General features: G+C 52.6%; 1 protein-coding gene across 1 annotated transcript in view; it reads left to right on the top strand.

Annotated features, from left to right (window-relative positions):
• The first annotated feature begins 11,561 nt into the window (after nt 1-11,561).
• The window catches only part of FMN2 (formin 2), a 160,054-nt gene continuing 149,328 nt past the window's right edge, over nt 11,562-22,287 (top strand). The window contains 2 exon segments of the mRNA XM_080650940.1: nt 11,562-12,586; nt 12,588-13,236. Of these exon segments, the coding sequence (XP_080507066.1) occupies nt 11,702-12,586; nt 12,588-13,236 (1,534 nt within the window). The 5' untranslated portion in view covers nt 11,562-11,701.

The raw sequence follows: 22,287 nt of genomic DNA, 5'->3' as shown, positions 1-22,287 counted from the left end.
TTTGCATGCTCTTCCCCTCCCTGCTCTCCCTAAGTTCCCTAAGGTCTGGGCCCCTGGCTGCCTAAGACTTGTCCCAAGCCTTGCCTTCACCCAGTTGTTAAGGCAGCTTCTACCTTTAATGCAGGGGTCCTCAAACTTTTTAAACAGGGGGCCAGTTCACTGTCCCTCAGACCGTTGGAGGGCCGGGCTATAGTTTAAAAAAAAAACTATGAACAAATTCCTATGCGCACTGCGGGCCTGGGACGAGTCGGCTGCTAAGCAGGACAGGCAGCGGCACCCGGCGGGCCAGATACATGTCCTCGGCGGGCCGCAGTTTGAGGACGCCTGCTTTAAAGCATTGCAGCTTCTTCTGGACTCTTGGAGGCTGGCACCGGGCATCACCTTTCCTGGTAGCTGGCCCCCGGGATCCCGCCTCCTGGTAGTCACACCTGTGTGGGCCCCTCCCCCCCTGAGTAGACCTGACTCATATCACCAACGAGATAGTGCAGAAGTAATAGCGTGTGACTCCCAGCTCTCTCTTACGAAGCCAGTTTCCATGAGAACAGGGACACACACCTGGGGAGAGACCCACGTGGCAAAGAGCTGAGGCCTCGTGTTGGCACGAGTGAGCCCGGTTGGAGGCCAGCCTTCAGAATTGGCAGCCCGGACATCACGGGACGACCATCTCCTCCCAGCACCTCCCCGCTCCCCTGCTTCCTCCTTCCTTCCCGCGCCACCTGGGAGCTCACAGGTGTGGTGTGAAGCCATGATGTTCTGGGTTGATTTGTTGGGTAGCAGGCAATAGGTCGCTGCTCATCCCCCCAAGTGCCAGAACCTTAACACGGTGGGTCCCACCTGTCCTCGATCCCCCTCACGTCGCCTCCTCATGTCTAGAAGCAAATTCCTGGCTCTTCCTGGTTCTAAGCTCTCTTTCCGCTCAGCCCACCCACCTGAAAGGGATCATGGCCAAGTGCTTCCCGTAGAGGGGGGGAAACGCAGGGTGTCACCTCTTCCCCTGGCTTCCTCAGATTCTCACCAGGATTTCTTTTTCTTTTCTTTTTTTAAATATATTTTATTGATTTTTTACAGAGAGGAAGGGGGAGGGATAGAGAGTTAGAAACATCGATGAGAGAGAAGCATCGATCAGCTGCCTCCTGCACACCTCCCACTGGGGATGTGCCCACAACCAAGGTACATGCCCTTGACCGGAATCGAACCCGGGACCCTTCAGTCCGCAGGCTGACGCTCTATCCACTGAGCCAAACCGGTTTCGGCACTCTCACCAGGATTTCTAATGTCAGTGCCCTCCCCCCCAAGGAAATGGTCTCCCAGAATCCCATGTTTTTAATACCGATTTTTCATAACTGTAGTAACCAGTTGCAACCCAAAGACTAAGCTGGGATCCACATCAAAGGGTGAAAAAAAAATGTATCCTAGAAACACGAATTAAACACGGATCAACAGGAGGCCAGAGTGGTGCAATGAAGATGAGACAAAGTAGGTTTGAGAGCGAGAGAAAAGACCAGGGATTCAAAAGGAACGATTCGCCGAAACCGGTGTGGCTCAGTGGACAGAGCGTCGGCCTGCGGACTGAAGGGTCCCAGGTTCGGTTCCGGTCAAGGGCATGTACCTTGGTTGCGGGCACATCCCCAGTGGGGGGTGTGCAGGAGGCGGCTGATCGATGTTTCTCTCTCATCGATGTTTCTAACTCTCTATCCCTCTCCCTTCCTCTCTGTAAGAAATCAATAAAATATATTTAAAAACAAAACAAAACAAAAAGGAACGATTCTAGGAGCGAAATACTTGACTTCTGGTCAAGATGGAGGAGCGGGTAAACTCTGGGCTCATCTCCTCCCACAATCTCACCAGAATAACAATGAAATTCTAGAACGGCCATCACCGAGGACCGTCGGAACACCAGGTGACCAGAAGTCCTATCAATAACGAAGGATCTAAAGAGAAAGCCACGTGGATACTGGTAGGAGGGACAGAGAGACGGGGACTGAGGGAGTATGTGTGTTCTGCTTCCAAAGATTCTTCCCAATCGTTTCTCAAAAGAGGCTGTACCAACAGATAGCCCTTCCAGGAGCGTCTTCAGAGGAAGACTAGAAGACGCCTACGCGGGTGATGAGGAAGAGGGATTGCATCCTGATACGTCACCATCGAATATTCCGGAAGAATGTAGACCTGGACTGGAAGGGGCAATTTCTTTTTTGCCTTGTGGGTCAGTTGTTGTATCAGCTCTTCCCCAAGACTCACCCTAAAGGAGAGAGACCCCAGGAGGTAAGAGCTCATGTTCTCTCCAGTTTTTAGTCTCCTGTCTGTGAGATGGGGTGGTAAAAACAGTACCGAAATCCCGAGATTGTTGTAAGATTCAAGGGGTTAAAACACGAGTAGTGCTTAGACCACGTCTGGCACTTAGAAAGCACTTTGTCGTCACTTACTTTCATAGACATACAGGCCTGGAGGGAGACGAACGGCTTAGGCTTTCCAGCTCTGAGACCTTATAAATGTCACCTCACTCTTCTGCACCTCCACTTTCTTGTTTGCAAAAGCAGGGTTATAAAAAAGAATGCACCTGTCCGTGTTTCCATGAAGATGAAACAAACGAATCCGTCGGTCATTAAATCTTGGCACGGGGAACGCGTTTGCCCTCTGAACCACAGTCCTGTAGGTGGTTTTGCTCTGTGGGGTAATACTGCCCTCTGCTGGACAAGTATGCATTTTTATTTTTTATTTTAAATTGACGACTGATGTGACTCCCAACATTCTCATGTTATCAAGCAAAAAGCTAATCATTTCCAACAAGTTTATTTTCTCCGACCACATTCCTTTGGCTGCCGCGGTCAAACGTGGTGTAGGTGAATCGCCATCTGCGAATGGCCTGCCTCGCCTGGCGAACAAATGAGCCGCTGGGCGACTGACTTTAGGTCGCAGTCCCATTTCCACGTTCTCTTTTTAGGAAGAAGAGCAGCTGTGTCGAGGTTTTCCTGTGTACATCCTCGGCTTTTCCTGACCGCGGCTCTTGGGAAGGCTGAGAGCGCTCTGATGAACGCCTCGTCTGGCCATGCACCCGATATAACGGGGTCCATGTGATTTGCTCACAACGCTTTATTCATAAACGTTGGGATTTGAATTTCATGTAATTTTCACATGTTACCAAATAGTATTCTTTTTTTAAAAAAAAATGTATCTGCCCACACCGGTTTGGCTCAGTGGATAGAGCATCGGCCTGCGGACTGAAAGGTCCCAGGTTCAATTCCGGTCAAGGGCACGTACCTTGGTTGCGGGCACATCCCCAGTGGGAGGTGTGCAGGAGGCAGCGGATCGATGTTTCTAACTCTCTATCCCTCTTCCTTCCTCTCTGTAAAAAATCAATAAAATATATATATATTTTTTAAAAAATATATTTTATTGATGTTTTTACAGAGAGGAAGGGAGAAGGAGAGAGAGTTAGAAACATTGATGAGAGAGAAACATCAATCAGCTGCCTCCTGCACACCCCCCACTGGGGATGTGCCTGCAACCAAGGTACATGCCCTTGACTGGAATCGAACCTGGGACCCTTGAGTCCACAGGCCGACGCTCTATCCACTGAGCCACACCGGTCAGGGCAATAAAATATATTTTTAAAAAAATGTATCAGTCATTGGTGAAAGTACAAATCATATGCCAAAAAAACAGGAGCCAGCCAGTTTGGGTCTGCAATCCATAGTTTGCACCCCAACCCCCCCACCCCCACCCCTTTAGAGTTATCCACCAGGACCCACCTCTGTCCCGAGGACACGAGACTGGTGAATTACACAGAGACATGGGGGGGGGGGGGGCGGGTGGCCTCCTCATTCTTTGGCCACTGGTATACGTACTTTGGAGTTTCTCCTTGGCTTTCCATGGCGAATGTCACCCCACAGGGCAAGGACCCAGTCCATGTTGAGAACTCTAGCTCATAAGGGAAACGGCTCTGTCGTTTCTTTTCTTGTCGTGTTTCTGTCGGGCGTGGCTATCAGGTCAATGCTGGGCTCCTAGGCTGAGTGAGGAAGGGTCTCTCCTCCTCAGTGTTTTGGGGAGCGTTTGAGAAGGATTGGTGTCAGCTCTCTAAAAGTGAGGTAGGGTCCCCAGGGAAGCCATCCGCTTCAGAGCTTCTGTGTCAGGAGGTGTTTGATGACCCATCCAATCTCCTTACGAGGGAGGGGTCAGTCCAGATTTTCTTTGTGTTTCCGAACTGGCGGAATTTCTGTTTCTAGGAATTTGTCTATTTCACCCAGGTTATACAACCTGTTCACATACAACTGTCCATAGCAGGGGTCCTCAAACGACGGCCCGCGGGCCACAGGCGGCCCGCTGAGGACATTTATCCGGCCCGCCGGGTGCCGCTGCCTGTCCTGCTTAGCAACCAACGCGTCCCGGGCCCGCAGTGCGCATAGGAATTTGTTCATAGTTTTTTTTTTAAACTATAGTCCGGCCCTCCAACGATCTGAGGGACAGTGAACTGGCCCCCTGTTTAAAAAGTTTGAGGATGCCGAAACCGGTGTGGCTCAGTGGATAGAGCGTCGGCCTGCGGACTGAAGGGTCCCGGGTTTGATTCCGGTCAAGGGCATGTACCTTGGTTGCAGACACATCCCCAGTAGTGGGTATGCAGGAGGCAGCTGATCGATGTTTCTCTCTTATCGATGTTTCTAGCTCTCTATCCCTCTCCCTTCCTCTCTGTAAAAAATATCAATAATTAAAAAAAAAGTTTGAGGACCCCTGGTCCATAGGATTCTCTTGTAACCCTTTTTATTTCTGTATGATGTCCCCTCCATTTCTTTTTTTTAAAAAAATATATTTTTATTGATTTCAGAGAGGCACAGAGAGAAACATCAATGAGGGGAGAGAATCATGGATCGGCTGCCTCCTGCACGCCCCCTACTGGGGATGGAGCCCGCAACCCGGGCATGTGTCCTTGACTGGAATCGAACCTGGGACCCTTCAGTCGTAGGCGGATGCTCTCTCCACTGAACCAAACCAGCTAGGGCTCCCTCCTCCTTCTCTTCTGGTTTTACTCATTTGCGGGTCCTCTAGCTTGGCCACAAGGGGGAGCCCACAGCATTCCAATCACATTTCCTGAGAAGGACTTAAAAAACAGATACACTTTTTAAAAATTGATTTCAGAGAGGAAGGGAGAGGGAGAGAGAGAGAGAGAAACATCCGTGATGAGAGAGACTCATGGATCGGCTGCCTCCTGCACGCCCCCGATTGGGGATCCGGCCTGCAACCCGGGCATGTGCCCTGACCGGGAATGGAACCGTGACCTCCTGGTTCACAGGTCAATGCTCACCACTGAGCCACGCCAAGGCCCGAGGGGGGCTTTCTGAGACAGAAACACCTCCTCCGGTGGCTGCCAGAGTGCCACACGCATTGCTTGGGAGAGAGGCCACGGGCACTGGTTCTGGCGCCTCTGTGCTCCTGCCCTGGGCCCCCTCCTCTGCTGGGCGGTGGTGCTGTTTCCTGGCCAGGAAGGCTGGGCACCTCCTGGCCCTGGAAATACGAGGCCCTGCAGAGGCTCGTCTTCCATCCCCTCCAGGGGGCACCGGAAGGCTGCGTAGCGTTGTTTGATGTCCACGTCAGACACGTCAGCGAGCCCGGCCGGCGTGGCTCCGTGGCTGAGCGTCCACCTAGGAACCAGGAGGTCCCGGTTCGATTCCCGGTCAAGGGCACATGCCCGGGTTGCGGGCTCCATCCCCAATGTGGGGCGTGCAGGAGGCAGCTGATCCATGATTCTCTCTCATCATGGATGTTTCTCTCTCTCTCTCCCTCTCCCTTCCTCTCTGAAATCAATAAAAACGTATTTTAAAAAAGAGAAAGAAACGCCAGCAAAGAAGAGTGGTGAGAAGACGTGCACGCACACACGCTCACTAACACGTCCCTCTCTGCTTCTCTCTGGGCGGTGATGTCCTGTTGAAGTTCCCGTGCTCCACCTCCTCCTCTGGAATGCTCCCGAAGAAGCCAGGAGAAGCGGCCATCCATAGCTCCACCACGGTGCCCTGCGCTCTTGGAAGCTTTGAAAAGTCCCGATTCCCTGGCCTTGCTGCCCAGGAAGAACCGGCTAGCCCAGTGGTCGGCAAACTCATTCGTCCACAGAGCCAAATAGCAACAGGACAACGATGGACATTTTTTAAAAATATATTTTATTGATTTCAGAGAGGAAGGAAGAGGGAGAGAGAGATAGAAACATCCATGATGAGAGAGAATCATTGATCGGCTGCCTCCTGCACGCCCCCTACTGGGGATCGAGCCCACAACCCAGGCATGTGCCCTTGGCCGGAATCGAACCCGGGACCCTTCAGTCCACAGGCCGAAGCTCTATCCACTGAGCCAAACCAGCCAGGGTGACATTCCTTTTGAGAGCCGAATTTTTTAAACTTAAACTTCTTCTAACGCCACTTCTTCAAAATAGACTCGCCCAGGCCGTGGTATTTTGTGGAAGAGCCACCCTCAAAGGGCCAAAGAGCCGCCTGTGGCTCGCGAGCCGCGGTTTGCCGACCACGGGGCTAGACAAGCAGGCTTCTCGGAGTGCAGAAGGCAGGCAGGTCCTCACGGTGGGCACACAGTGGTCCCGGGGAGAGGGTTGTTAGCTCCCGAGAGGGTGCGGTAAACGTGGGTGTCTCTGGATGGCGCTCCTGACCCGGGCCAAGGGCATGGCTGGAGAGCCCTGGCCTTGAGCTTGGGAGTCTGGGAGAACTTCCAGATCACGCTGGCGGCAGTCCGCACGCCTGCGGAAGCAGTGTCGGCACAAAAGCGAGGAACTGGGAAAGTTTCTACCTCATTCGAATAAATAAAGGCTCTTTCAGGACATGGCACACTTCGAAGACACACATGTTGGTCTCGAGGTCTTTGGGGCTCAAGGCATGTGGGCCAATAGAGACCCTGCCCGCACTCCACTCTCCCCCTCAGGATAAACTCATTATCTAGCTTTTAAAAATACGTTTTTATTGATTTGTTTTTTATTTTTTATTTATTTTTTTAAAAATATATTTTATTGATTTTTTACAGAGAGGAAGGGAGAGGGATAGAGAGTTAGAAACATCGATGAGAGAGAAACATCGATCAGCTGCCTCCTGCACACCTCCCACTGGGGATGTGCCCGCAACCAAGGTACATGCCCTTGACCGGAATCGAACCTGGGACCCTTCAGTCCACAGGCCGATGCTCTATCCACTGAACAAAACGGGTTAGGGCTATTTATTTATTTTTAAAATACTTTCATTGATTTCAGAGAGGAAGGGAGAGGGAGAGAGAAACATCCATGAGGAGAGAGAATCATGGACCGGCTGCCTCCTGCACGCCCCCCACTGGGGATCGAGCCCACAACCCGGGCATATGCCCTTGACCAGAATCGAATCCAGGACCCTTCAGTCCGTAGGCCGATGCTCTTTCTACTGAGCCACACCAGCCAGGGCATTGATTTGTTTTTGAGAGAGAGAGGAAGGGGGAGGGAGAGAGATAGAAACACGGAAGATAGCGAAACATGGATCGGCTGCCCCCTGCACGGCCCCTACCGGGGATCGAGCCAGAAACCCGGGCCTGTGCCCTGACCGGGAATCGAACTAGAGACCGTGACCTCCTGGTTCACAGGTTGACGCCCAACCACTGAGCCACACCGGCCGGGCACTCCATCCTTGTCTGCGCCCTTTTCCGGGACACCCCCCCCCCCCCTGCTCCATAGAGACCTGACTCAGTTGGCACGTGCGTGCATTTCTGACCCTCCGGCCTCCCACTCGCGGCTGGAACTCCGCTCGGCCCCGGCCCATCTGCTGAGTGCCCGCTTTGTTCCCCCCGCCCACCCCCGAGCGCCAGCCCTTGTTTTTTACTGACGTTCAGCTCAGAGCTGCCTCCCACTGACATTCACCAACCCCCTGGCCACGCCGCCCGAGCTCGCTGCCCGGAAGGGCTTTCCAGGCTGCAGGCGGCCCTGCCACGAAGGCTCCGAGGGACACCCTGGGTGGCGCCCGACCCGCTTGTAGCAGTTCGCTCTTCCTCCGTGAAAGAGTTCATTGGGAGCCTTCGTTTTTGTCTTGATCCTTCAAGAAAATAACCAGAGGAACGGCAGCATTGCGTATTACATAGACATGCGTCACACTGATTTGTAAAAAAGTGTATTTTATTGATTTTTTACAGAGAGGAAGGGAGAGGGAGAGAGAGTTAGAAACATGGATGAGAGGGAAACATCCATCAGCTGCCTCCTGCACACCTCCTACTGGGGATGTGCCCGAAACCAAGGTACGTGACCTTGACCGGAATCGAATCTGGGACCTTTCAGTCCGCAGGCCGACGCTCTGTCCACTGAGCCACACCAGTTAGGGCATCCTTGCTTTCTTTCTTTCTTTTTAAAAAAAATATATTTTATTGATTTTTTTACAGAGAGGAAGGGAGAGGGATAGAGTTAGAAACATCGATGAGAGAGAAACATCGATCAGCTGCCTCCTGCACACCTCCTACTGGGGATGTGCCCGCAACCAAGGTACGTGCCCTTGACCGGAATCGAACCCGGGACCCTTCAGGCCACAGGCCGACGCTCTATCCACTGAGCCACACCGGTTAGGGCTCACATTGATTTTTAAAAAATATGTTTTTATTGATTTTTTTTTTTTTTAGAGATTGAGGAAGGGGGAGGGAGAGAGAGAGAGAAACACGGATGAGAGAGAGGGAGAGAGAGAGAGAGAGAGAGAGAGAGAGAAAGAGAGACATTGATCGTCTGCCACCTACATGCCCCCTACTTGGGGGTTGCCGGTTCCATCCCCCAAGTAGGGGGCGTGCCCTGACTGGGAATCGAACCATTGACCCCGTGGGCCACGGGACAATGCTCAATGCAATGAGCCAGACCGGCTGGGCCTAACATTGATTAGAATCCAACGGGAAGCATATCTGAAAACATATGCACAGGGTTGCAGGGAGCTGGAAGATGCAGATCAATATTAAGAGCGTCGTCTGCAATCTACCCGGACAAACTGCATGCCTTCCGTGGTGGCGGTGTCTCTGCTGAGTGTCACAGCGCTTTGTGAACTGTGACCTGGCCCGCTGGTGCCAAACGGTCACCTATTGTCTCGCCTTCAAAGGACGTGAAAAAAAAACCAGCAGGCTTCTCTCTCTCCTCCCCCCTTGCCCTTCCTCCCTCCTGGCCTGCCTTTCTCCTTCTCTTCTTTTGTCTCTGGAACTTGTCACAGGAGAAAATATAAGGACACAAGTAGCTCGCCATCACAGACGTCCTGCTAAAGACAGAGCAAATGTCGAGGCTCCTAGCGTCCCTGCTCGGAGCAGCAGGAGGTGCTACCAGCCTCACACAGATTGTGCTGAGTGAGGAGCCTCCGATTCGAGAAGAGAGGAGAGGGGAGGGGAGGGGAGGGGAGGGGAGGGGAGGGGAGGGGAAGAGAGGAGAGGAGAGAAGAGGAGAGGAGAGGAGAGGAGAGGAGAGGAGAGGAGAGGAGAGGAGAGGAGAGGAGAGGAGAGGAGAGAAGAGAAGAGAAGAGAAGAGAAGAGAAGAGAAGAGAAGAGAAGAGAAGAGGGGAGGGGAGGGGAGGGGAGGGGAGGGGAGGGGAGAGAAGAGGAGAGGAGAGGAGAGAGAGCAGTCTTGAGAAGAGGGGACACAAAGGCGCTCCTGGGATTGCTGGGGCATAAAGTTGATTTCTCCAAAAGCTCTCCCCAGAAGGGCCACCTGAGGCCCATTGGCCACCCACCCTCATGTTCTGTATTTGGAAGAAAACAGTTAGATAAAGGCTGGTCGTTCATTATTGCTACTTATGCTTTAACATCAGAGACTTACAGGACCCAATGGTTAAAGGGGGCGAGGCGGGGGGCGGGGGTGGGGAGAGGTTGAAAAGGTTGGAGCACAATCTGAAAAGAAACATTGGTTTGCCGCGTTTAAATGGCTCCTTGGGGCTCACTTAAAAACAAAAGCTCCCATATTGGATAGTTATTCCGTCATTTCCAAGCGGTTATCAACGACCATTCTAACGTCCCTACTTGGACCATTATTGGATAATGGGACTTTAATCTCATTGTAATGTACTGTTTGTAAGAATACCAATGATGGCCCTAACTGGTTTGGCTCAGTGGATAGAGCGTCAGCCTGTGGACTGAAGGGTCCCAGGTTCGATTCCGGTCAAGGGCATGTACCTTGGTTGCGGGCACATCCCCGGTGGGAGGTGTGCAGGAGGCAGCTGATCGATGTTTCTCTCTCATCGATGTTTCTAACTCTCTATCCCTCTCCCTTCCTCTCTGTAAAATATCAATAAAATATATTAAAAAAAAAAAGAATACCAATGATGGATGTTTAAAAACGCTTTTTACATACAGGTAACTGAATGTCCCGAGTAATTAAAACACGGCAAGATTTGCAACGAGGGAAAAATTGGACGTTAATATGGAAGCCAGGACGCTCACAAACTCCCTCAGAGCTAACGGCTGCAAACTTGAACAGCTGTGCCTTCAGGGGCTGCTTGGAAAAGGGGTGATTTACAGCGGCCACGTCTGATTTCACGTGTTCCTGCCAAGCCTTCCTCCTTCTTCCCCACTTTTCACAGGCGCCAACAATAGCGGCGTGTTTAATATTGATGAGCCTGACCTCCTGGGACTTAAGAGTATCAGCAACCCTTGAAGACACAAATCCCGTTTTATTTATATGGTAAACACACAGAATTCTGGAGCTTAGCATATTCATCAACCCTAATCGCTCAGCATTTTCTGCTTCCCCCACCTGGCCATCTGTCCCCCTCACCCCCCCCCCCAAAAAAAAAAGAAAAATGAAAAAAGAATGTTAAAATGCAAGTTCTGCAAAGAAATATGCTCCCTGACTCTTCCTAACCATCAAGGGTTACAGAAGCTCAACCGTTACACACACAACAGAACAATCCAGTCCGGCGGTGGAGCGTCGACCCAGGAACTCAGAGATGGCCGGTTCGATTCCTGCTCAGGACACATGTCCAGGTTGCGGGCTCCATCCCCAGCGCGGGGCGTGCAGGAGGCAGCCCATCGGTGATGATGCTGTCCCGTTGGTCTGTCTGTCTGTCTCTCTCTCTCTCTTCCGCTCTCTCTAAAAACCAATTAAACAGATCTTACAAGAAGAGAACAGTCCATTCATGCCACCAACATTGATGGCAGAGCCCTCTTCCGAAGGCAGGTGGGGAGGGGTCCAAGGGGATGTGGCTTAGCGCCTGGACCCTGACCATCAGCGTCCGCTTCTCCGGGTGGAAACTTTCCCTTTTGGTCTAACTTTCCCCGAGGCGGGTCCCGGAGCCAAGAGCTCGGGGCGGGGGAGAGGGGCCTCTTGCCGTCGACCAGCTCTGGGCGGGGACCAGGCCCGCGATCGCGCCGCGGAGATGCCCGCCGCGGGGATGGAGGAGCCGCTGTTGGCGCCCGGCGTGGGGGGCGGGAGGCGAGCGTGGGCCGGCGGGCAGCGGCGGCGGGCGGGGAGCCGGGCCGGGCGCACCCCGCTCGGCGGCGATTGGCTGGCGCCGCGCTGCACTGAGCACGTTCGCGCTCGCGGGTCCCGGGCTGCAGGCGCCGCGCATTGTGCAAAGCGGCGGCCGAGGCGCGCGGGGCCGGCGGGGCGCGCGGCGGCCTCTCCTCCCAGCGGCTCGCCCGGCGGCCTGACCGGCCTGGGAGACTCGCCCCCGCCGGGCCGGGGGTGCCCAGGGCGGCCGCGATGGCCTGAGTGCCCGGGGCGGCGCAGCGGCGGGGGTGCACCATGGGGAACCAGGATGGGAAGCTCAAGCGGAGCGCAGGTGATGCCCCGCACGAAGGCGGCGGCGGCGGCGCGGAGGATGCTGCTGGGCCCCGGGAGGCGGAAGCCGCCAAGAAGGGGAGCGGGGGCAAGAAGGCCTCGGGCCGGCACGGCCGGGGCGGCGGCGGCGAGCCCGGCAAGAGGAAGAGCAAGGCGGACTCCCGGGGCTCCGTGTTCTCCAACCTCAGGATCCGGAAGAACCTGTCCAAGGGGAAGGGCGCCGGCGGCTCCCGGGAGGACGTGCTGGGCGCGCAGGCCCTGCCGAGCGCGGAGCTGGACAGCGCTCCCTCCCTCGTCACCAAGACGCCCGACCTCAGCCTCTCGGCGGACGACACGGGCCTGTCGGACACCGAGGCCGCCGACCCCTTTGAGGTGACCCGTGCCGGGGGCCCCGCGCGGGCGGAGGCCGGGGCCGGGGGCCGGGAGGCGGCGGAGGATGCGGACGCCGCGGCCGGGGCGCAGGACGGACAAAGGACCAGCTCGGGCTCGGACACGGACATCTACAGCTTCCACTCGGCCGCGGAGCAGGAGGACCTGCTCTCCGACATTCAGCAGGCCATCCGCCTGCAGCAGCTCCAGGGCGCGCAGGGGTCCGCAGGCCCCCCCGCCGCCACCTCCCCGGAGCCCGGGGCCTTCCTGGGCCTGGACCGGTTCCTGCTGGGCCCGAGCGGCGGGGCTGGCGGGGTCCCGGGCGGCCCCGACGCCGAGCCGGCGCTGTCTGCGCTCTCGGACCTGCCCGCGCGCCTGCCCCCCGCGCCCCCGGCGCCCCAGCCTCCGCCGCCCCCCAGCGGCCGCCGGGACTCGGAGGCGCCGGGCCTGCCGGTGGCTCAGGCCGCGGACTCGCCCGCGCCCCCCCCCCACCGCCTTCCCGTTTCCCGAGGCCGGAGCCCCCGCGCCCAGGGCTGGGGACACGGACGAGGAAGGCGAGGAGGATGCTTTTGAGGACGCTTCCCGAGGCTCCCCGGGCGAGGAGTGGGGCCTGGCGGCGGGAGAGGCCCCGCGGGGACCCGGCGCAGAGCTGGGGGAGGGGGCGCCAGGACCCGGCGCCCCCGCGGCCGCCCCCCCGCCCGGCAGCCCGGCGCCGAGCCCGCGCTCCTGCAAGCCCTACCCGCCCGTCACCCCGTCCTACATCCGGACCACCACGCGGCAGCTCAGCTCGCCCAGCCACTCCCCGTCCGAGTCCCCCACCCAGAGCCCCCGGATCCAGAGGCGGCTGGAGGCCTCCCTGAGCCGCGGCCCCCGAGCCGCCTGCGCCCCCGCGGCCGCCCCGGCCAGGACGCCTAGCGCCGACGGCGGCCTCTCGGGCGGCCTGAGCCGCTCCGCCGACTGGACGGAGGAGCTGGACGCCCGCGCGCCCCCACCCGGGGCGGGAGGCTCCGCGCACCGGCTGGAGCGCACGGCGGCGGCGGCGGCGGTGGACGGAGGGGCGCCTCCCGCGCGGGCAGCCCCGGCGTCCGGGGCGCAGGCGGCCGCCGATGGCTTCCAGAACGTGTTCACGGGTGAGCTCGCCCCGCCGCCCGGCCCTCGGGTCACAGGGCGCCTGCCAATCAGGCCTCCTGACGCCCACCCTGTCTGGCTCCGCAAAGCCAGGACCTGGGGCCACGTCCCCGCTTAGTGGAACCCCTCCTTCCTGACAACGTGTTAAAGGGAACAGCTCCGTCGTGTCGGCCCTAAGTCAGCTCAAGAAAGGGCTGCTCTGTCCATTTTCTCCAAAAATATCTGCTGTTTTCTGCGTCCAGGGTCAGCCAGGCAGATAAACTCTCCCCATCCCCCACACTTTCTTTTTTTTGCATCGTTAGCTGAGCCATCATTCTCTTTCCGTCCTCACCCCCATCCTCAGCATTAACAAGAACAGAATTGCTCAGGGTCCTCTGAGAAGGGTCAGCGTGGAGAAGCAAACCGTTTACTATGGTGAGAGCTACCCAAAGGGGTGCTTTCTGAGGCTCACATAGCTATGTGTATCTGTATGTAAGAGTCGCTTCTATCTTTTTAAAAAATATATATTCTTGTAACACACACACACACACACACACACACACACAGCGGCCAGATTATTATGCGTTCAGAGATCATCATCATCTTGCCACTCAGTGTATATATGTATATATATATTGATTTCAGAGAGGAAGGGAGAGAGAGAGAGAGAGAAACATCAATGATGAAAGAGAATCATTGATTGGCTGCTTCCCGCATGACGGGAATCGAACCTGGGACCCTTCAGTCCGCCGGCCCAAGCTGTACCCACTGAGCCAAACCGGCTAGGGCAGTCCCTTCTCCCTCGCGGCTAGCTAGGTAGGCGACCTAAGTGAAGCTAGGCGGTCAATCCTGTTTTCTCATGAGATCAAATGAATACATGGTATTAGAAAATTAACAGAGAATGAAGCAGAATATCGGGGGTAATTTTCATTTCCCGAATAGTACGCTTTCATGCGCATCAAAACAGGTGTGGATTGGCGGTACTGAAGGTGGGCAGGCCTGAACCACACAGGTACCCAACTGGTCCCTCTGGTCGTTATGGACTCTGGCAGGTTCCAGAAAGCCCAGTAAAGGGCTAGTTTACTTGCTAACTGCCAAGTAGTCTAATGAGTTTATCCTTATAGGCGTAGCGCTTACCTAAAGAGTCCACGGGGAGAATGTCCATTTGTTTTATGCTTCCTAACTCCTACTTATTCAGGGACATGTTGAGTGTAAGAATTTTAAGGAGTAGGGAAAAAAAGAAAAAAGAAAATCGATGCTCGTACTGGTTGGGGTGGGATAAAGACTGGAATGCAATTGGGAAAGCTTGACATCCTGTTGTGTTCCTTCATAAATGGGTTATAAAAGATGCCTTAGATGGCGTTTCTCAGGGGGCGTGGCTACTTATTAGTAGGCTGCGTGCTGTTAATGTTATGGTATTACTTCTGTGCAGCGACCACTTTTTTATTTTTATGGATGGGCTATCTTTTATTTTTACAACTAGAGGCCCAGTGCATGAAATTCGTGCACGGGTAGGGTCCCTAGCGGCTGCCGGCTGCCAGCCGGGTCCTCCCTTCCCTGGCTGCCGGTTGCCGGCGGGGCCTACCTTCGTTCCGCGCCGCCCCTGTTGGTCGACGTGCGTCACAGCGAGCGATTGAACTCCCAGTCGGTCAAATTCCTGAGGGGACACTTTGCATATTAGGCTTTTATATACATAGATTATGGATTCCTGTACTTAAGAGCAGTCTCTCTCTCTCTCTCTCTCCCCCCTCCCTCCCTCTCTTGCTTCTTTTCTTCCCTTTATTGTATAGGTTAAGTTAAAACGAATGTTTATAGTCTAATCCCCATTCGTTCAATTATAAACAAACAACCCCCCCCCTGCCCCCCAAGACTATTTTGAAGGAAGAATATTGTAAAGTTCTTGAGTTGATTTTTGTGAATTTAATGTTGAGGAGAGATCATGTATTTCCTCTTTAAGTAACATTCATTTTATATATATTTTTTTCTAAAAGTGAAAATGTCCCCGAGATTGACTATCATTCATTAATATTAAATATATATATATATATATATATATATATATATATATATATTGCTCTTTCTAGTAGCATTAGACTTTGAAAATATATTCACTTCATTCATTTAAAAATATATTTGAATGTGTACACACACACACTCACACATACACACGCACACACACGGCAGCCACATTTGCCAGGCAGTATTGCTAGACGGTAGGAGATGCAAAGATCGCCATACGTATCACGTTTCTACCTTTGCAAGGCCCGCTGACAGAACACTTAGGGATGGCCATGCAGTGCCACACTCTGGGGACACCCAGGATGCTGTGACCTATCTCCGTGGCAGGGGCTAGCAGTGGTTCTCAACCTTCCCAATGCCGCGACCCTTTAATACAGTTCCTCATGTGGTGGTGACCCCCAACCATAACATTATTTTCGTGGCTACTTCATAACTGTAATGTTGCTACTGTTAATGAATCGTAATGTAAATATCTGTGTTTTCCCATGGTCTTAGGCAAACCTGCTAGCGGTTCTCAACCTGTGGGTCGCGACATTAAAAAGGTTGAGAACCGCCGAAACCGGTTTGGCTCAGTGGATAGAGCGTCGGCCTGCGGACTGAAGGGTCCCGGGTTCGATTCCGGTCAAGGGCATGTACCTTGGTTGCGGGCACATCCCCAGTGGGAGGTGTGCAGGAGGCAGCTGATCGATGTTTCTAGCTCTCTATCCCTCTCCCTTCCTCTCTGTAAAATATCAATAAAATATATTAAAAAAAAAAAAAAGGTTGAGAACCGCTGCCGAAGAGCCTAAGACCATCGGAAAACAGATATAATCCAGTTCAGGAAGTACCTGGGGTTTGTTGAACTCTCTAGACAGGATTTTTACTCTGCAGAGTAAGAGTACAGAGCTGTTTACCTACCTTCCTCCCTCCCTCCCTCCCTCCCTCCCTCCCTCCATCTCTCCCTCCCTCCCTCCGACGCTCTATCCACTGAGCCCAACTGGTTAGGGTGAGTTAGTGTTTTTTTTTTTTTAATTTAATTCTTTGAAGTATTACATAAAGTCTCCTTTTCCCCCCATGGACTTCTCCCCAGCCGCTCCCACCCCCCAGCACCTGCCCTCACCCCTCTGCTGTCTGTGTCCATGGGTTATGCCCATGTGCATGCATACAAGTCCTTGGGTTGGTCTCTTACCCCTCCCCCCTCCTCCCCTGCCTTCCCTCTGAGGTTGGAGGATCTGCTGGATGCTTCTCTGACTCTGCCTCTATTTTCGTTCATCAGTGTATGTTGTTCATTACATTCCACACATGAGTGAGATCCTGTGATGTGTATCTTTCTCCGACTGGCTTATCGCTTAGCATGATGCTCTCCAGGTCCATCCATGCTGTTGCAGATGGTAAGAGTTCCTTCCTTTTTAACGGCAGCGTAGTATTCTATTGTGTAGATGTGCCACAGTTCTTTAATCCACTCATCTGCTGACGGGCACCTAGGCTGTTTCCAAATCTTAGCTATGGTCAGTTGTGCTGCTATGAACATAGGGGTGCATATATCCTTTCTGATGGGTGTTTCTAGTTTCTTGGGATATATTCCTAGAAGTGGGATTACTGGGTCCAATGGGAGTTCCATTTTTAGTTTTTTGAGGAAACTCCGTACTGTTCTCCACAGCGGCTGCACCCGTCTGCATTCCCACCAGCAGTGCACGAGGGTTCCTTTTTCTCCGCATCCTCGCCAGCACTTGTCGTTTGTTGATTTGTTGGTGACAGCCATTCTGACAGGTGTGAGATGGTATCGCATTGTTGTTCTCATTTCCATCTCTCAGATGATCCGTGACTTTGAGCAGGTGTTCATATGTCTCTTGGCCTTCTGTATGTCCTCTTTCGAAAGGTGTCTATTTAGGTCCTTTGCCCAGTTTTTGATTGGATTGTTATTTAAAAAAATATATTTTTATTGACTTCAGAGAGGAAGGCAAAGGGAAGGATAGAAACATCAATCATGAGAGAGACTCATGGATCGGCTGCCTCCTGCACGCCCCCTACTGGGGATGGAGCCCACAACCCGGGCCTGTGCCCTGACTGAGAATCGAACCGTGACCTCCTGGTTCCTAGGTTGACGCTCAACCACTGAGCCACGCTGGTCGGGCCAGAGTCAATTATTTCCATATGAACATCAACTACTTTGTATGTGATGAATGGAGGAGATACTTGGTCAGTGACCAGGATATACTTGTATAGCAGCTTCCATATATTTATCTCATTTATTGTCTTTCCAAAAAAAGAAAAAAAAAAAACACAAGAAAAGAATGGTAGGTTTATCCTAATGCTGTAACTGGTGGGGACATGGGGGAAAGCGAGGAGGTAACTTTCTCAAGGTCACGGTGTGATTCACTCGCAAGCAGAGCCAGAAATAGAAGCGGCCTCGACTGATTCATGTCTGAGTGCCCCTGCGTCTTGCTCAGGTTCGGGTGTTCGACACTGTAAGACAGCAGAGAGAATAAAACATTAAAAAAATATGAGTTAACGGGAGGCCGTCACATTGGAGATTTTTCTAGTTTCTGTTTTGTTTTGTTTTTTTAAATATATTTTATTGATTTTTACAGAGAGGAAGGAAGAGGGATAGAGAGCTAGAAACATCGATGAGAGAGAAACATCGATCGGCTGCCTCCTGCACGCCCCCTACTGGGGATGTGCCCGCAACCCAGGTACATGCCCTTGACCGGACTCGAACCTGGGACCCCCCAGTCCGCAGGCCGACGCTCTATCCACTGAGCCACACCGGTTAGGGCTGGTTTCTGTTTTTAATTAGGTGAATTTTTGAACTTGCTGGCCTTTCTCGGGCTGGATACACGTGACGGTTGGTCAGAGGGAAGCATAATTTCTCCAGGTTCTCATGGAAACGGCTCTGGTTGTGTGGAGTGAATCCAGGTGGACCCAGGCCCCTGACGTCCGTTTCCTTACCACCTGGCATCCCACCTGGCTCTTCGCCACCCTTCAGGGTTTTAGGGGAGTCCTGGAAATTCCCAGAGGCCTGGGGAACACCAGCTGTGTCCCCCGGGAAATTGTTGGTTGGCCTTGATTTTGTGATTTTGTCTGTCTTTCAACCAATTAATCGCCGGCTGCCTTTGAAGCAGGTGATCATACTATCTATACGTTTCCATAAACATGTGTTATTTTTAAACCGGAGAATGGGAGTTGCCAGCTCTGCAGGAAAGAACAGATGTTTTGTGTGTTTTTTTGCTTTTCACTGACTTTCAAATGTAGGGAGAAAAATTCCAGGGACAGAGATCTCCGAGGTATATTTGTGTTTGTTCGGTAGATGTAAAAGCATGTAGCAAGGGTGGAGACCAACATTCCTAAAGAACGGAGGAGTCTTCGGCCTTTGCATTGAAATATTTCAGCGTTCAGGAGAAGAAGTTGCTGTTGAACTCTGAGAGGCTCCTTTGCACATTAAGTCTAATAGAAAGCTGGTAATAGAATTTTGCGGTTAAAAGTTTAGACGTGGAAGATGTTACATTTGTAATGCTAAATCACTTTTAAAAATATGTTTTTATTAATTTTAGAGAGGAAAGAAGAGGGGGAGAGAGAGAGAGAGAAACATCCATGATGAGAGAGAATCATGGATCGGCTGCCTCCTGCGCGCCCCACATTGGGGATGGAGCCCGCAACCCGGGCCTGTGCCCTGACCGGGAATCGAACCGTGACCTCCTGGTTCATAGGTTGATGCTCAACCACGGAGCCCCGCTGGCCGGGCTAAAAGGTTTTCATTTCAGACGGTCCTTTGTGGTTGCTTCAGGTCTCTGAGTTTTCAACGCCACCACACAGGCTCTCCCTGGGCTTGTGAGAACCGTTAGCCTGTGGCCCCTTTGGGCCCACAAGCTGTTTATTCTCATTATTTTCCAAGGAGCAAAGGGAGGCTCAGGCAAGTGAAGCAACTTGCCTTGGGGCGTTAAGCTAGTCAATGGCCCGCGTGAGGAAATGTACTTCGAAAACCAAATCTGTTGCTAACATGTATAAATAAAACCAGCGCATAAGGCCACAAGCGGTCTTTTTTTTAGATTTAATATATTTTATTGATTTTTTACAGGGAGGAAGGGAGAGGGATAGAGAGTTAGAAACATCGATGAGAGGGAAACATCCATCAGCTGCCTCCTGCACACTCCCTGCTGGGTATGTGCCCGCAATCAAGGTACACACCCTTGACCGGAATCGAACCTGGGACCCTTGAGTCCACAGGCCGACGCTCTATCCACTGAGCCAAACCGGTTAGGGCACAAGCGGTCTTATTTCTAGCAGTAGCTTCTGACAAACTGTAGATGTCCGCTTAACGTCCAATAAATGAATGAAGGTCAGCAATCATCCTGATATGTAGAATGCATCCGTCTTAGTATCCTATATAATAAAAGGCTAATATGCAAATCAACCAAACGGCGGAATGACCTGTGACATGCACTGACCACCAGGGGGAAGAGGTTCAATGCAGGAGCTGCCCCCTGGTGGTCGGTGGGCTCCCACAGGGGGAGCACAGCTCAGCCAGAAGCCGGGCTCACGGCTGGCGAGCGTGGTGGCGGGAGCCTCTCCCACCTCCCAGGCAGCGCTGAGGATGTCCGTGGGGAGCGGGCCTAAGCCAGCAGTTGGACATCCCCTGAGGGCTCCTGGACTGCGAGAGGGCACAGGCAGGGCTGAGGGACTCCCCGCTCCTTCAGTGCATGAATTTTGTGCACCGGGCCTCTGATAAGGAATATAAAAGGAATGCTGTCCTCTGCCCTAGATCTTGCTTCCTGGCTTCCATATATACCTGAATAGAATTTAATAACAGAAGCCGGGGCTGTCCTAAAATCATTTCAGTTTGGTCTGAAACATCCCTTCTCATGGTTTTTTTTTAAGACTGTGGTTTGGATTGATGTCAAGCACCTCAGTCGCTTCACGGATGGGCTTCACGTACTGCTTTGTGAGCCGAGGGCTGGCCTAGTTGGAAGTGCGTGTAGGCATTTGGATCTAAGCCACGTGTATCTGAAACTGAACAGGGGCTGCTGGAGTTGTGTTTCCTTGTGATTTTATTAAAAAGGTGCTGAGCACATACAGATGGGTGAGGGTAGCAGTAGTTAGACTATCATTATCACCCTGGCTGGTGTGGCCCAGTGGATAGAGCGTCGGGCTGCGGACTGAAGGTCCCGGGTTCGATTCCGGTCAAGGGCACATGCCTGGGTTGTGGGCTTGATCCCCAGTAGGGGGCGTGCAGGAGGCAGCCGATCAATGATTCTCTCTCCTCACTGATGTTTCTATGTCTCTCTCCCTCTCCCTTCCTCTCTGACATCAATAAAAATACATTAAGACTGCCAAAACCAGTTTGGCTCAGTGGATAGAGCGTCGGCCTGTAGACTGAAGGGTCCCGGGTTCGATTCCGGTCAAGGGCATGTACCTTGGTTGCGGGCACATCCCCAGTGGGAGGTGTGCAGGAGGCAGCTGATCGATGTTTCTCTCTCATCGATGTTTCTGACTATCCCTCTTCCTTCCTCTCTGTAAAAAATCAATAAAAATATATTTAAAAAAAATACATTAAGACAAAATACCTATCTTTCTAAATTTGCATCCTAGGGTTGCTATTTAGTTTGGTGACTCTCACATAATTTCTTGTCAATGTGTGAAGGCGTAGAAATAATTTCAAATCAGTAGTGTTAATGATTCATAATAGTGTCAAGATTCAATGAAATCCTAGCTAATAAAGAGGGAATATGCTAATTGACCCTCACGCTGCTGCAAAGGTGGCAGCGCCCACAGCCAATAAGGAGGGAATATGCTAATTGACTGCCACGCCCTCAAAGATGGTGGCACCCACAGCCACAAGATGGTGGCACCCACAGCCACAAGATGGTGGCGCCCAGTCCTCTCAACGCCCCCCCCCCCGGCCGCCCAGGGCCACCCCAAGGCACAGGCAAGCCTTGGATGGCAGCTGCCCAGCCGCCCAGGGCCACCCGAGGCTTATGCTGCCGGCAGTGGCAGCAGCAGAGGTGTGATGGGGGCGTCGCCTTCCCCCGATCACCAGGTCACCTCCCGCCCCTGAGTGCTCCTGGACTGTGAGAGGGGGCAGGCCAGGCTGAGGGACCCCCCTCCAGTGCATGAATTTTCATGCACCGGGCCTCTAGTTGTGTATATAAAGCCTTTACCCCTTGGTCTGGTGCCTAGATACTATTTGCTTTCCTGTCCTGGTTTATTGCTTTAAAATGGTTATAAACAAATCATGAAAACGAAACGAAACAACTCTAAAATCATATACATATACTTGCCGACGTATAATCAGATGGTAGTTGAAAGTTAAAGTTTTTAGTCACTAGTGTTTTTTGCAAATCATTTTATCCATCATGTTTTCTGCGCTTATCAGGATGTTTGCCACTTTATCAGAATCGCTGGTTTCCTTTCCTGTTGGAATAAGAGCAGCATCTGCTGGGGTGTGGCTGTGTGGTTAGGGGGAATGCTGATGGGGGTGGGGTGGGGAGGAGGCAGCTGACACCCTCAGTGCTGATGTTCTGCACAGCATCTGGCGACCAATGCCTGACTTGGCAGCCTTCACCTCCCGCCGTTTCCTTCGTAAACGTCCTACTTTAGACAAGTCGCTCTGCTTACTGTTCCACGAACACGCATTTCGGTTTTCGGACTCTGTGCCTCTGTCTGGTGGTTCTTACCCTCTTAGAACAGCCGTCTGTCTCTGTGGATTTAAGTTCGCGCTTGTTGAGCAGTTAAATTCCCGGGTCTTCTTCTGTATGTTTTCCAGCCAGCCCTAACTGTCAGTCATCTCCATGGCTCTGTGCCTACTCCCTATATTATATTTTATGTACCCCTTGGATGTAGGGGTTCTTTTGGTCTCTTTCTCACCTCCTTTAGCTTTTCCTTCCTGCTTGCCTGATTCTCTTCCTTCATCATCACTCTTCTTTCCTTTTCAAAAAATACATATGTTTTTATCCTCACCCCGGGATATGTTTTTTTAAACATAAATATACACACACACATATATATGCATACATATATATATGTATATATACGTATGTGTGTATATACATATATATGTGTGTGTGTGGTGTGTATACACA

The sequence above is a fragment of the Plecotus auritus genome (assembly GCF_963455305.1).
Source record: "Plecotus auritus genome assembly, chromosome: 14".
In the NCBI taxonomy this organism is placed as follows: Eukaryota; Metazoa; Chordata; class Mammalia; order Chiroptera; family Vespertilionidae; genus Plecotus; species Plecotus auritus.
Note: the sequence above shows the minus strand (reverse complement) of the source record. Positions and strands in the feature narration are given on the sequence as shown.